At 51.8% G+C, this 15,996-nt stretch overlaps 1 protein-coding gene across 1 annotated transcript in view; it reads right to left on the reverse strand.

Annotated features, from left to right (window-relative positions):
• Window positions 1-15,996, reverse strand: part of EFCAB8 (EF-hand calcium binding domain 8) — a 60,379-nt gene that overhangs the window by 40,741 nt on the left and 3,642 nt on the right. The window contains exons 3-7 of the mRNA XM_048222106.2: window positions 14,049-14,202; window positions 7,030-7,148; window positions 5,543-5,646; window positions 3,050-3,185; window positions 25-130 (exon numbers count right to left, since the gene is read on the reverse strand). Coding sequence (XP_048078063.1) covers window positions 25-130; window positions 3,050-3,185; window positions 5,543-5,646; window positions 7,030-7,148; window positions 14,049-14,202 — 619 coding nt within the window. The remainder of the gene's footprint in view (window positions 1-24; window positions 131-3,049; window positions 3,186-5,542; window positions 5,647-7,029; window positions 7,149-14,048; window positions 14,203-15,996) is intronic.

Consider the following 15,996-nt stretch of genomic DNA (forward strand, 5'->3'; position numbering starts at 1 on the left):
CCCGGGGAGCCGTCAGGGACTCACCTATCTTCTGGTCCGTAGATGCAACCGCAATCAGGTTCATGTTATAGAGACACACCATGTCGATGACCCACATCTGCAGGTTATAGAGCTGCTGGATCTGGTTAAGCTGGCCAGAGGAAGAGCAGAGATCTGAGCTGGGGAGGCTTGTCCGACAGAGCACGCCAAGAGCATGGGACCCCATGAACCCTCTCCTGCCACCCAAAGCCCTGAAGGCATCCATAGACCTGGTATGAAGCCCAGTGCTCCCACCAACTACTGATGGGGCCTTGGAGAAGTTCCCTGACCTCTCTGAGTCTCAGTTTTCACATCAAATGGGCTTAAAGAACACCCATCCTCACAACCCCTTTTTAGAGCATTTGACATGCTCATCAAAGTTTTAAGATTTTTTTAAGATTTTATTTATTTGAGAGAGAGAGGGCAAAAGCAAGAGAGAGAGTCGCAGAGGGAGAAGCAGACTCCCCAATGAGCACGGAGCCTGCCTGACACAGGGGCCTGATCCTAGGACCCTGAGATCATGACCTCAGCTGAAGTCAGACACTTAACCGAGGGAGCCACGCTGGTGCCCCACTCACCAAAGTTTCAAATGTGCATGGTTTGTAATCCCAGGCTCTATTTCCAAGCCACATCTATGGATGTGTTCCCACGTGCTCACAGAGAAGTGTGTGTGAGGGCGGGCCCTGCCACACTGCTGTGATGGCAACAGGCCACAGACTGCCTGCAAAGGAGAGCTGATATAAACCCACACCACAGGACACGACGCAGACATTACAAACGTGGGAGGTGTGCACGTGTCACAGAGAGTTGCCAAGGTGTATTATTAAATGAAAAGGCAAGGTGGAAAGCAGCACTATCATGTGCTACCATGTGTATAATTAAAAAGAAAAGGGTGGGGGATGTATGTACCTCTTCTAACCACAGAAGAGCACCCCAAAACTGGTCATTGCCTCCAGGAGAGAATTAGGGTCTGGGAGAGGGAGGATGACCATTGTATTCGCTTTTGCTTGTTTTGTCTGAATCTTGTTTACCATCTGCAGGTGTCACCTACGGGTGTCAAGTGACTTATGAACAAGACATCGTCCCGCCAGGTTGGAGGGTGCCTTTCCGCGCTCTGCTGCCTGCCTCACGTAACACCCCTGCAGATGGAATCTGAGCGGGCATGCCAGGCTCCAGGTGGGGGACGCCACACACAAAGGCACGTCAGCAGGAATGGGCGTTGGCGTCCAGGGAAAAGAGGAGGCCAGCCCGGCGGGCGCAGGAGCAGAGAGGATGGGAGAGGAGTTCGGGGTGACCAGCAAAGGAACTTGTATTTTACTCCCTGAACGAGGCCTCAAACTGGGAACTGAGGAAGCAGGGAGGAGTACCATGTGAAACAGCAGGGAGGGGAGGCTTTCTGGCAGCTCCTCCAGGTGGGTATGCAGAAGGGCTGGCAAAGGCCGGGGCAGGGAGGGGACCATTCCATCAGAACTCAAACACACTGAGAGCACAGAGGCTTGTGCCGGTGGCTGGGAAGTGAGGACAATGGGCCAGGCCCCCTGGGGCCTCTACCCCACACACAGCTGAGGGGATGGTAACCCCCATCACCTCCATGTTCCTCCCCGAAGCCCAGGGCCCTAGGGAGTTTCAGTGATTTGTCCAAGGCTGCACAACTGGGAAGTGAAGCCCAGTCCCCCATCCCCCAAACTCCAGGGTTTTCCATCTGCATGACCACGGCATGCAGTGGATGTTCATGGAAGGTGCCTGGTGGATCACCCTGGCCAACATCTATTTGCCCAAGCAGCCCCTCAAGGAGGAATGCTGGGCCTTCCGGGGAGCCTCCCTCTGTCCTCCTCAACCCTCCCAGACTTGGTCTCTGAGGGGCGCTGAGGTGACCAAGTAGCAGCCGTAACCAACATTACATAGTTCAGGCTATAATGTGCCCCCCCACACAACAGCATCAACAAAGAAAAAGAGGGTGGAGGGTGCCAGAACCCCTAGCCTCGGGAACTCGGGTGTGAGTGCCCCTTGGTCCTGGGCTACCGAGTACACCCAAGAGAGTCACTGGACCTCCACGGACCTAAGCTGTCTCCCTAGGCAACTGAGAGGGGATGAGCCAGAACCCTCCAGCCCCACGGGATGCCCCCCAATACACTATGAAACACTGCTGTTTCACAGACTTATGAAAGCCTTCCTGCCGCTGGCAGCCTTCTCAGTAAGCCTTCCTTCTCTGGGCAGCTGTGCCTTCCTCACTTGCTGGACGATTCTGGACTGGCCTGGCAACACTAAGTGCACAGCCAGCTTTTCTGAGTGTTTTCTCACTTACCGCACTTGGCCAGGAGCTGACAGCACAGACAATGATGACAACGGCTTGTATTTGTCTGGCACTCGCTGTGGGCCTTGTCCTACTCTGAGTACCACACGGGTATTCTTATGTCATTAAATCCTCCCAACAGCCTGAGGTGGTTATGATGACCCAATTTGACAAATGAGGAAACTGAGGCACAGAGCACTATATACTAACTGTCTAAGGTCACAGAGCTGGAAAGGGCAGTGTCAGGTTCTAAGGTGGGCTCCAGAACCCACACTCACAACCACTGTGATTTTCCGCCCGGTCCACGTAAAGGATTCGAATCAGCAGCACTTGGTGATGGAGTGGTTGTGACAGGGAAAGGAGAGGGGGCTTAGCTCTAACGCAGGAACCTTGGTGGGTGATGACATCACTCACTGAGATGGAGCCCAGGGGAAGTAAGCCCGGTGGCCAGGGAGGGCTACAGTGACATTCTGTTTGGACAAACTGGGTGTAAGGCGTCGGTTGGACATCCAAGCAGAATGGATACCCAGATGTCATCCTGCTTACAGAAGAGAAGTGTGAGGGTCCCGGTCCCACAGTGAAGCCAGAACCTGGCCCCAGGAGCAGCGACTGCGGTCACTTAGACCATGAACCCCAAGACTGAGCTCATTCTGGGTCCGGGTCACCTTCACTATTGGGGTACAAAGGCAAAGGCTCTCCGACCACCCCATGTGTGCTCCATGGGTCGGCCCCCCTCACCCTAAAGGAGTTAAGCAGCGAGAAGGCCTCAGACCAGATCTGCAGGATCCCGTCCTTGGTGACAGTCAGGAGATGCCCCGTCTTCTTGAACCGCTGGGTTAAAAACTGCACCTTCACAATCTCGCATCCATGGTTCCTGTGGAAGGTGACAGGAGAGAGAAGGACTCAAACAGAAACAGAATGAAGACTACAGAGGAGGAAGGGGAGAGCAAGCAAGGGGAGCTCCCCTCGCAGGTGTGCACGCTTGTGCAATGCGTGGCTCTGCCAGGCAGGTTTCTACCGTTATCAGCAGTGGTCAAAGAAAAAGAGACCTAAAGAGGCCGCTGGTATGAGACAGGGCTCCACAAGCAGCAGGCTTCTCCTATCACACAGCCAGTCAGCTTTCTCGTGATGGGACGGGGTCAAGAGAGGCAGAGAACAGAGGTCTTTTGCAAACCTTCTTTTATGAGAAAAATGGTCTACAGGAAGCAAGTGGAGGGAGCTTGCAACTGAAACCTTCATAATAACAGGTTCTGGCAACTCAGGGCAGAGAAGGGAGTATAACCCAAGCACGAGATAAAAGTGGACGAGGGACAATGTATCCAACAGAACCCCATGTACCTGACTCCTCATCTCCAAGGCCAGGCCTTGAGCACAGCAAACGGCTCCCGCGACAGGCCTGGCCTCGCAGGAAGCCACCATGTACCCTCCCCAGCCAGCTACAGTGATGCCTTCTTTCCCGCCCCGAGTTGGCTAAGCTGGCAGGCTGGCTACTATAGGGAGTGCCATTTTGACTTCTGGACACAGCACAGCACACATTCTCCCACCTGATGATCCCACACCTGCGGCCCCCAGCAGGGCAGGTAATGTCACCTCACCTCACAGGGACCCAGGGATAAGCATTTGCCGGGAGTTATGTCCTGACTACGGGCAGAGCTCAAACTAGAACCTAGGCATCTCAATCCCTACTCCAGCTGGAGCCCTTTCCAAATGTCACTGGGGATACCATGTGACCTGTGGCTGAAGGCTAACCCACACCACTGTGAAATTCTATCTCCGAACCAGTCTCAGCAGAAGAGAGGGTGAGGGTGTGTCTGGACACAGCTCCTCTCTCTCCCCCACCCATGGCCCACAGCGCTGCCCGGTCTGCCCTCAAGCATCACTCTCAGGGCCACCTGTCGCATCAGGGCCACGGGACTCTGAGGGGTCAACACGACAGGTGAGAGCCGTGAGAAGTGCAGGGAGCCCTTGGGAGGTGTTACCCCACAAGGCCAGCACCTCCACCTGCTAGACTGCTTCAGCATCCCGGAGATGGATGTTCAGGGATCTTGGCCCAGCCTCAGGAAAGGGGAGCCAACTTTTAAGACAACCCTTTCATGAAGGTAATTAAATAGTACTTGGCTATTTTCTCTGCCAAGTTGGAAATGCTCTCTGGGTTTGAAGGTTGAGCAAATAAATAGGGGAAAATAAGGACAGGCTTCTTGACGTTTTTGGTTCTGGCCCTTTAAGCACCCCTGGGAATCTAAATGTCCCAAGGGAACAGAAAGACCCATAAAGGCTTGGCCACATCAAGCAAAGTTTTCAGGTCATGATGTGTGGTTATAAAATCCTGCCCTGCTCATATTTATTGCCTATTCCTCAGTTGAATCTTGACCAAAATTGTTTTAGTTGCCCTTTCTGGTTTTCATTACACCATCTCTCTGAATCTCCAGGTGCTCCAGGGCAGAGACGGCTTCTGGTTTATGGTCTTTCCCACAGCCTGTTCTGGGGGTGGTCCCAAGGACAGTACCAGCCACAGCCACTCCCAAGCAGGCCACAAATGCCGGTCACCAAACATCGGACCACAGGACCCGGCTCCCTGGCCCGGCCACCTGCACTGGGCAGGAGGTGCACAAACCCCCAGGTGGTCTCCGGGAAAGGAACTCGGCCAGTCCACAGGAGGGCTCCTTGTTCTTAGGGAGTTCAGTGGGGTGGGGGCAGACAGAGCCAAGGCACAGAAAGAAGATGAGGTGACGGTCCGGATGGCACGGTGGGGAAGAGCCACGAGGAGGAGCAAACAGGCAGGTCAGGAGGGAGTCAAGGCACATACAGAGCCACAGGCCCCAGGAGTGACCAGTGCCCGTTCCTAAGGCCTGGTGTGGCCTCCAGGAGCAGTTTCCAGTGATGGCTTTTACTCCCTGCCATGTGAGCTATCTGTGCCCTGTGGATGAAACCCCCAGGCCCACTCAGCACCAGCTCTGGGAGGAAGCAAGAGCAGCATTGGATGCTGCAGGGAGGGTCAGAACACAGCAAACCCACCACTCTCATGTGACCTCTCTGAACCTCTGTTTACTTGTCTGTAAAGTGGGAACACATCACGCCTTAATGCTCAGGCTCGTCTACAGGGTTGAGAGGCTGAAATGAGCCTTGGTGGCCCCAAAAGAGTGGCTTAGGGACTTAGGGAGGGGCACTCACTGCAGGGCCAGCCCCTGCCTTGTTCCCACCACCCCTTCCGTCCAGGGAGAGGCTCCTTACAGGGGGATGATCTTCATGGGAAGGTGGAAACGCAGGCGGTACTGGCTCGTCCGCATCCTTTCCTTTCTCTGGAACTCCCGCATCATGTAATCCACGTACTTCTGCTGCCTCGGGAAGAAACGCAAGGCAGGACAGCGTTGGCCAGGCCGTCAGAGCCCTGGGCTGTGGGAACCCATGCCTGGCTTCCAGTTCCTTCCCCATCTTTCCCAGGCCCTTCCAAGGGGCTCTCTGGCTGCTGCTTCCTGGGGCTGGCCAAGGGGAGTAGCCAAGCCCCCGAGCTGTTCTGGGATCTGGGATGTGTGAAGGGCCTAACAGCAAGTACATAGCAGCACCTCCCTCCTTAACGCGTTTCTGTAATGCTAAATACATCTCCATATGATCAACACATCCAGCATGCTGTCTGAATCTCTTTATTCACCCCCCACTTTATGGATAATAAGACTGAGGCCCATAAAAGTAGAGACGAGTTGTCCCAGCTCATATAACAAGTTAACAGCAGGGGAAGACCCAGAGGCCAGGCCGCAAGGGCAACTCTAGAATCTGCTGATGCCTCATGAAGGCCAAAACAGGCCACCGTATGAGCCTATAAGGGGAGTTATTAAGATCATTGTGTAGATAGCAGAGAATTCTGGAAACATGTTTATGTAGAATATTAAGAGAACTGAAAGAAAAAGAATATATGCCTAAGCCAAGGGGAGGAATGACAGTAGTTAACACACGGGTTCCTGAAGCAGGCTCCCCACGTCTGAAGACTAGCTCAGCTGCTAACTAGCTCTGTCACTCTGGGCAAGTTCCTTAACGTCCTCATGCCTCAGTTCCCCAATCTGTCAAATTAAGTAAGTAACAACACCTACCCTGCAGGATTCCTGTGAAGTTTAAGTAAAACAATACAATAAGTGCTTAGTATAATGTCTGGTGTAAAGGCTAGTTATCATTGTTGGAATCGCTGTGTCAATACGTCAGGCGATTTTTTTGTACTTTTCTGTACCCTTTTGTGTTCCATATCCTTAAATGGTAGGTCTGCTCATCATAGAACATACAGAATCAGGAAAAAAATATCTGCTCTAACCCTGGCATTTTTGGATTGAACAGCCACAGGTCTGTCCGTTGGCTGAGTGACCAGAAAGGGCCGAGAGATGGTTGTGGCACCTGCTGGGACTGAATGGGAGGCTGGTGTGCAGGGGAGCCAGCTGGTGGGTGGGCGGTGCCCTCCCTGCTCACCGCTGCACGCTGGGGGGCCTCATGCAAAGGTCACTGACATTTGTCACACACTCTCCCCCAGGAGAAGAATGAGCTGCAATGAGCCCCGCTTACAGAAGTCTCAGGAGGGTTCCCTCTACCCAGCAAGCACCCCAGAACCCACAGGAGGCTTTCCGATACCTTGACCACCTCCCCATACTCAACCCTCCGCGTGCTCTACGGATCAGCCACGGGGACCCTTCAGCCTCCCTCCAGCTACGGGGGGGCAGCAGGGGCACCCTCCTCACCCAGGTGACGGAGCCATTGCAGTCTGTGTCCACCTTCAAAAACAGCGCCTCTAACACCTCATCTGACGTGCTGCTCAGAATCTTCTTCACGGCCTTAATGAAACCCTTCATGTCCAGCACTTCAAAACAGAAGAAAGAACATCACCCACATCATGGCAAGTCCCTGGCCCCGTCAGCAGCCGCAGGGTTCTCGGGTGTTGGGCACGGAGGGAGGGCACCCAGAGAATCACGTTTGCTGCATTGTCCCTTGAATCTCATCTATCGGTTTGGCATTCAATCAGCCTGCAAATGCTGGCTGCGTGCTGTCTACACCGGAGCGCTGCGCTGGCCCCACAGCCCTGCTGGGTGAGGGGATGCTAAAAAGATCACATCCCATTTCTGAACAAGTAAGACAGGCCAGGCATTGAGACAAAGAAAACTGACAAAAACTAAGAAAGAAAAGAGAAAAGAAAAGAAAAGAAAAGAAAAGAAAAGAAAAGAAAAAAGAGAAAGGAAGAAAGAAAGAAAGAAAGAAAGAAAGAAAGAAAGAAAGAAAGAAAGAGAAAGGAAGGAAAAGAGGGAGGGAGGGACAGAGAGCGAGAGAAAGAGGAAAGGAGAAAGAAAGAAAGAAAGAAAGAAAGAAAGAAAGAAAGAAAGAAAGAAAGAGAGAGAGAGAGAGAGAAAGAAAGAAAGAAAGAAAGAAAGAAAGAAAGAAAGAGAAAGAAAAAGGAAGGAGAAAGAAATAGAAAGAAAGAAAGAAAGAAAGAAAGAAAGAAAGAAAGAAAGAAAGAAAGAAGGAAAGAAAGAAAAGAAAGAAAGAAAGAAGAAAGAAAGAAAGAGGAAGGGAGGGAGGGAGGGAGGCAGAACTAATAATGGCAACAAAGACATAAATTAATTCAAATATACAAAGAGAGAGGTGAAGTTTGTGTTTTAAAGGCAGTTGAGGGACACCTGGGTGGTTCAGTCAGTTAAGCGTCTGCCTTCAGCTCAGGTCATGATCCCAGGGTGCTGGGTTTGAGCCCAGCATTGGGCTCCCTGCTCAGGGGCAGTCTGCTTCTCCGTCTCCCTCTGCCTCTCCCTCTGCCCACTTGGGCTCACTCTCTCACTCTCACTCTCTCTCTCAAATAAATAAATAAAATCTTTTTAAAAAATTAATAAATAAAGGGGCGCCTGGGTGGCACAGTCGTTAAGCGTCTGCCTTCGGCTCAGGGCGTGATCCCAGCATTCTGGGATAAAGCCCCACATCAGGCTCCTCCGCTAAGAGCCTGCTTCTTCCTCTCCCACTCCCCCTGCTTGTGTTCCCTCTCTCGCTGGCTGTCTCTGTCACATAAATAAATAAAAATCTTTAAAAAAATTAAGGGCAATTAAAATGCCAACTTTGGCTGGAGGGGAAGTTGGGGAGGGGAGAAGAGCAGAGGGTAGGGATACTCTCCCCATGCTGGGTTTTGTGACTATAAGGGAATCTGTCTGCCAATGGGCCAATATCCCCGCCTACATTTTTTTTTTTTTTTATAATCACAGTCTATAAAAAGTGCTTCTAAAGTCCCCTCCAAATATCTGGAATCTTCACCAGTCTGAAGGCTGTGCATTTCCTGGCTCTGCTCAGACCTCACCTCCCACTGCCATCCCCTTCATTCCTGCCTCCAGCCATAATGTCCCCACACTGTTTCTCACACCACCAGGCATACTCCCACCCCAGGGCCTTTGCACCATCTGGTCTCCTCCACAGGGAAGCCTTCCCGGGGAATATCTAGGGAGGCCCCCTACCCCACCACCCGGCTCCACTGTTGCTCTTGACCTTCTTTGTCACCACTCCAGCCTGTGAGCTCTGTGAGGGCAGGCTGAGCCTGTGCCCTCCGTGACTGGGTCCTTGGCACAGGGCACACGCTTGTTCCCTGAATGCTGCTGTTGGCGCTAGGACGTGGATGTGATGATATTGGGTGTTTCTCTACGTTTATTCACACTGACCATTTAATGAGAGGGACTCGTGAGGAAACTGGTGAGGTCATGCACCCAAGGTCACAGGGTGGCGCCCAAGGCTGACCCCGGCAACCTGGTCCTTCCATGTTAAGAGTCGGGTGTCAGTCGGATGGCAGTCCATGACACGGAGCCTTCCCTTTGGGAGGGAGCCAGAAGCCAAAGAGCCTTTGTGCAGCGCTGAATGAACAAATCCCTCTCAAGAGGGATACGTAATATGGAATATGGAAAAAAATAATATGTAAAGATGCATATTATTTTACCGCTGAATTACACTTGGTGAACTCTCTAACCACCTTTCCCTGAGCCTCTGAGCTTAGCCAGCTGTTCTACACTTGTTTTTTAAAAGAGCGAGAACAAACGCAAGTGGGGCGGGGGGGGGGGGGTGTGCAGAGAGAGAGGGAGAGGGAGATTCTTAAGCAGGCTCCACACCCAGCACAGAGCCCAACATGGGGCCCAATCTCATGACCCGTGACTATTGCCCCTTCTAGCTCAGAAGATAAAGGGGTGTTCTGATAGCCAACTCTTCCCAGCCTGGGTGGTCCCGGGCCCCTTCCTCAGGAGACAAAGGTCCACCCTCACTCCCACCCTCCTCTCTTCTGCCTGCACCTCCACCCCCACCCCCCACCCCCACAAGTTCTCTCCAGCACCCAGCACTGGACACCACCTCTGCCCACCCCTCCCTGACTTGTGCCCACCCACCCTCCTCAGCCACCAGAGACCTCAGACCCTTCCTTGCCTTAGGGGCCTCCTGCCTTCAAGCAGTGACCCCACTGGTCACTCTGGTCTCCTTCAGGCTCCGTTGCCTGCCCTGTCCTGTCATTCAGTATTGTGCCTCAACTCTTCTCATCACTGTCCCCTTGCTTTTCTGACACTCTTCTTGAGTGACCTCACGTATTCACCCATCTCTGCTAATGGCGTCACCTCTAGCCAGTCACCCAGGCTGAGGACCTGAGGGGGGTTTCCAGTGTCCTCCCTCCGGAAACCTCACAAGAATCCTGCGGTCCAGGAACACCTGGAGAGCTCAGTCGGTTAAGCGTCTGCCTTCAGCTCAGGTCGAGATCCCAGGGTCCTGGGATCAAGCTCCACATCGGGCTCCCTGCTCAGTGGGGAGCCTGCTTCTCCCTCTCCCTCTGCTGCTCCCCCTGCTTCTGTGCGCTCTCTCTGTATCAAATAAATAAATATAATCTTAAAAAAAAAAAAAGAATCCTGTGGTCCTAGAGGAACGGTACTGTCATTCTTCCCATCTTACAGATGAGGACACAGAGGCACGGAGAGGTTTAGGATTTGCCAAGAACGCACAATGGCACCAGGAGGATTTGAAACCAGAAGCCTTCCCTTGTCTCCACTATAATGTCCACTATACCCTCTGTACGGTGGTCACGTGGGGAGCCAGTCCCCCCTGGCCAAGACACTCACCTTTCTCCAGCAGTTCTAGATGTGTCACCTCCCTGTCAGACCCACTACTGGGGCTCAGGGCCCCTCCTGACCCGAATGCACCCACATCATCTGTGGTTGCCTCCCTCCCAGCCTTGCCCCAGGACATCCCTCCTCCTCCCCAGCGCAGCAACACCCCTACACCTCTCCTCTGCTGAGAACTGCCCTCCCCTCCTCCTCCTGGGAAACTCCCATGTCACCTTTCTCTTTCTTTGTAATGCTAAGATGTAGGATTATGGACTATTTACCTCTACTTTTTTATATACTTACAAACATTTTTTAAATAAATGCAGTATTTAAAATATTTAAGAAGAAAGTATTTCCTAGCCTCCCTGCCATTGGGGTTGGGGTGGAGGGAGGGACATGTGTGTGCCCCACAGTGCTTGCCTTCCTACAGCACAGTCACCAAGCATGGTCATGCCCCTGGCTCTCCCAGAAGGGGCCTTCTTTCATCTACTTTGGATCTGAAGTGCTACACTCGGTGTGGGGTGCCCACAGAGCAGTTTCTGTATCAGGACACCCGGACCACTGCATTTGGGCCTGCCGTTAGTGTCTGGCCCTCCTATGTGAAGTCACATGGAAAGTCACATGGAAAGCCACAGGGCTTTGTGACGACTGAATCAAATCTGACAGAGGACTTGCTAACCCATGAAGCTCCGTACCAACGCTGATTCTTACCCTGCCCTGCAGTGCTTGATGAGATGTCGGCTGGCGAAAGTGGGGGTACACTCGGCATGTAGCCCCCCATGTCCCCTCAGGATCGCCTGTGCAGAAGATCAGTGCCACACTGGCTCCCAGGCTTGGGGCTGCAGGGACCCCAGCTCAGTGGCTCTCCCTCGATCCCCACCCCAGCAGCCTGCAAGCGCCCCTGGAGTGGGGGCCAGGGGCACGTAGATGCATCTCTCCCAGGAGAGGCATGGGCACTCCCCTCTAGGAACCACAGACCCGGGACCTGGGTGGCACAGTTGGGTGAGCGTCCGACTCTTGGTTTTGGCTCAGGGTGTGATCTCAGGGTCGGGAGATCGAACCCTGTGCCCAACTCTGTGCTCGGCGCAGTCTGCTTAGGACTTTCTGTCCCTCTCCATCTGCCCCTGCCCCCTGCATTCTCTTGCTCTCTCTCAAATAAATAAATAAATCTTAAAAAAGAAAAGAAAAGAACCAGAGACCCTCAGGGCACCTGGCTGGCTCAGCTAGTGCTTGATCTCGGGGTTATAAGAGCCCCACATCTGGTGAGGAGATCACTTAAAATAAAATCTTTAAAACAAAACAAAGAACCACGGACCCTCCTCAAAGACCTCCAATCAACAGATAAAAAAAAACTAAGGCCCCTAAAGGGAACTTGTAGAATAGACGAGTGGCCTCTCCCCTTTTCCCTCCAAGACAGGCACGGATGGTCAGGTCAGGGTTCTCAAGAAATGCTATGGAGCCCATGTTCATGATCCACTTTTTTAAGATTTATGTATTTATTTTAGACAGAGAGAGAGAGAGAAAGAGCGCAAGCAGGAGGAGCAGACGGAGGGGGAGAATCTCAAGCCCATGTCCCACTGAGCGCGGAGCCCGATGCTGGGCTGGATCCCACGACCCTGAGATCATGACCTAAGCCGAAATCAAGAGCTGGATGTTAAATCAACTCCACCACCCAGGCGCCCCCATGATCCACCTCTTTAAAAGACTTTCGAACGAGAAAAATGATCCTCTTTTCCTTTACCCTGTATCAATGAAAGGTGAATTTTCCTTTCCTCCATTTAAAACCTGGCCAGTTTTTGGGGGGGTTTTGTTGTTTTTTTGCTTTTTTTAATGAGGAAACTCTTTTTACATTGATATGAAAATATTTCAAGACACATTAGGCAAAAAGCAAAAGGGGAAACTTGATAGAAATTAAAACCAGGAGTAGACAATCGTGGGGATCCTTTCTCGATGTTCATGGACATCGATTCAGCATGGTGTTCACTTTGAATACGTTACAAACGTATTTGTCAGTCGTAGCTCGGTAAAGCTGAAGGAAAGAACAGCGCAGAACAGCGTGGACGACAGGCTGCCACTGCATACAAAAGGGAGAAGAGACCACTTCGCTTCTGAGCGTCTCCAGGTCACCGGAGACTGAAAGCGGTCACAGCCTGACGGAGCAGAACTGGGCAGCGCGGGCCGGGCCGGAGGAGACATGTTCTCTGTATGCCACAAAGGTATCGTGGGAAAGGTACGTTTTGACTTCTGAACTGCCTGAATACACTGCCTACTCAAACACAAACACGATAAAAGTCGTGGTCAAAGTTGGCACACTCAGGGTCCTCCAAGACCAAACACCAACACCAAATCACTCCTGCTAGAAGTTGTCACATCTCCGTGTCACACACACGCCCACCGTCCCTGCCCTCACTTTGTTTATCTGTGAGCTGGGGATCTGCTACCCTTTCCTGCCCACATCGCGGTATGACCGTAAAACTCAAATTAATGGGACAAGGAGCTATGCCCCCAGAGCTGGTACTCGGAGCCTAGTGGATACAAACAAAGATGCCTTTAAGTATTCCTACTATTTGACTTGACGTGTATCACCCCCAGGAGAAAAATTAAGCTCTAAAGACAGGAAAAGTTTGATGCACAAAGGATGTTCTTCAGCGTTCTTTAAACTCAGTAAAACCTAAATAGCCAACTGTGGGGGAATGGCTTAGCCCACCCGTAAGGAGTGCACTGGTGTTCGTGGGTAATGATGGTTTGGAAGACCACACACGATACGTAAAAGGTATCATAGATCAAGAGGAAAAGAAGGGTCTGAAGTTACATACCTAATACAATTACGACACGTGAAAACACACATAGCCATCTGTCACAGAGATACTTCAGGTGGCCCCAGGATGTCCACTCCCGGTGTTCACGCCCTCCCGTGATCCCCTCCTCCTGAGTGGAGCAGAACCTGTGACTCACTTCTAACCCAGAGAATACGGCAAAGGTGCCAGGATGTGTGGGGTTACGTGTGCATAATTGCATACTTATAAGACTGCAGCACACATCTTGCTGGAGTTGCGATCTGCCCGGCTACCCTGAGCCTTGAAATCCACCATGTTGCTGATTCCCACATGGCCAGGAACTGTGGGCAGCTGCAGGAGCTAAAAACAGTCGCCGGCCAATTAGCCAGGAGGAGACAGAAGCCCTCAGTCCTGCAGCTGCAAAGAACTAAATCCTGCCAACAGCCCGAGTGGACTTGGAGGTGGATCCTTTCCCCAGCAAGCCCCCGATGATTACCACAGCCCCGGCCTAGCGAGACCCTGAGCAGAGGAGCCAGCTAAGCCATGCCCAGACTCCTGACCCACCAAAACTGTGAGACAATAAATGTGTGGTTTAAGCCACTAAGCGTGCAAGAATATTGTCACACAGCAATAGATAATAAACCACACATACGAAATTGTTTGGAAGAAAATATACCGAAATGCTGACAGTGGTTACATCTGGGTGCTTGGATTGGGGGTATTATTTTTCTAGGTATGAAATAGTCTCCAATATGCTTACAATATTTATGTAAAGACAGAAAGTTTTAAAAGTTTAAAGACACCGGATGAAAAACTGCTTGTCAAATCTGAGCCCTGCACACACCGAGGAAACCGGAAATGGAGCCCGCAAGGCACCTTTACCTCCGGTCGAGTCACTGTCATCCTCAAATATTTTCTCCATCTTGGCCATGTGTAGCGGGGTAAACAGTTGAGACTCGTGTTGGCTAAGGGTGACGGATGATGCTGGGGAGCTAAGAACCTCCTCGTTCTTCTGGACTCCACCTGGGGTGGATGCCTAAAACAAAGATGACTGTAAGAACCGGGGAGTGAGAGGGTTGATTGCCTGAGCTGAACATTTCTAAGCACACCTTATTGAAATAGAGACTCTTTGGGGGGAGGACAGGGTATATAGGGTTACAGTGAGACAAACGAATAAATCTGAACCACTTTTAGACCTAGGGAGACCAAGAAAGGTCTGGACTGTCTCTCCTGACTTTGGGGAGCTCACTACTGTTTTCCTTTTGCAGATGCCGTGACTGAGGCTCAGCGAGGTTCGCGGACATGGCCAAGGTCTCACCTCACACAGACCAGGACTCCAATTTATAAGGTGCTGTATTGTTTCAATCTTCAATGCTCAGAATTCAAGACCCCAAGGAATCCAGCTCCATCTTCCCCAGCCAATTTGATCTGGTCCTGAGCATCCCAGAACCCCCACCTGGGTCAGGGTCAGATCGGATCACCTGCACACACACCGAAGCTCCTGCAGACACCCCTGACAGGGGCTTTCCGCTTCCTTCTCCCATCGTCTCCCCATGCCCCCCCATAGCCTACTTTGCCCTATCCAGCCCTCAACAATGAATGCCTCCTCCCCATAGCCCCTACACACACTCATAAAAGGCTCAGATCATCAAAGGCTGCTTCCCCCAAAGGACGCCAAGAGTGGACCGTGGGATAACTATTGAGTGTCTGCTGCTCACGGAAATGCACTGAGTTGGGTCTTGAGCATTCAGGACTTCAGTTCAAAAAGCCAAAATACAAGGTGGAAGTTGGATGGCTCTCTCTCCCCACCCCAACCCCACCAAACAAGCAAGCATGCCCATCCTCCTGTGAACTTTTGTTCATTCCCTCATGGTCTATACACATTTGTTGAGCACCAGGACTGTGGATACACGAGTGAACACAGTGAAGATCTGCCTTCCTGGAGCCCAACAGTTGAGCTAGGTAATACTCCCACAGCCACCAGGCCCCAGATTAGACATCTCAGCACCATCTTTGGCTCTTCCCTTCTCCTCCTATGCATTCTTACTGTCCCACCTACTGATTCTTACTGTGATCCTAACTCCTACACCTAACTCCTGCTCCACCCCCATCCCTGGCCCACCCCAAACAATGGCCTTGTGCTGGGACAAGTGCAAGCAAGCATGTCCCCTAGCTGGCACCAGAGTTTGGCCTAACTTTCCCCTTCACCTCCGCATACTGGGATCAATCCTTCCTTTCTGGAAGACAAATCTGATTATAACTTTATCCCAGCTCTGACACTTTCCAGGTTACTACCACCACCCCCACTCCTGAGTGTGGCATTCAGAGCCGTTTGCATTGTAGCCCTGGCCTGTCTTTCTAGTTTCAATGCACACACTATGATCCAGGCACACCAACTGCTCCCCATCATCCCCAAACACAGCAAGCATTCCACTTATACTCACATGTTCCCTCTATGCAATGCAGACCATCTCCCCTTGATGTGAACTCCTACCCACTCATCAAAGTCTGGCTCCAATGACACCTCCTCCAAGGAGCTTTTCCATAACTTTCAGGTGACAGTCATCCCTGCCAACCCCATGCTCCCAAACTCTTTGTTCCTATCTGCCATGCATGCATACTTGTGCATGTCTGTCTGTATGTGTAGACAGCAAGGCGTGATGGGAAACACACACAGCTGTAGAGTCCCAGAGCTCTGGGTGAGAATTCTGCCTAGCTCCCTACTTCTAAGCTAATTTACCTTGGGCAAATCACATCACTGCTCTGAGCCACACGTGTCTCATCTGCAAAAGAGACCCGTAGTACCCACCTTGCAGGGTTGTAGTGGTAC

Source organism: Ursus arctos, unplaced genomic scaffold (genome assembly GCF_023065955.2).
Source record: "Ursus arctos isolate Adak ecotype North America unplaced genomic scaffold, UrsArc2.0 scaffold_16, whole genome shotgun sequence".
Classification (NCBI taxonomy): Eukaryota; Metazoa; Chordata; class Mammalia; order Carnivora; family Ursidae; genus Ursus; species Ursus arctos.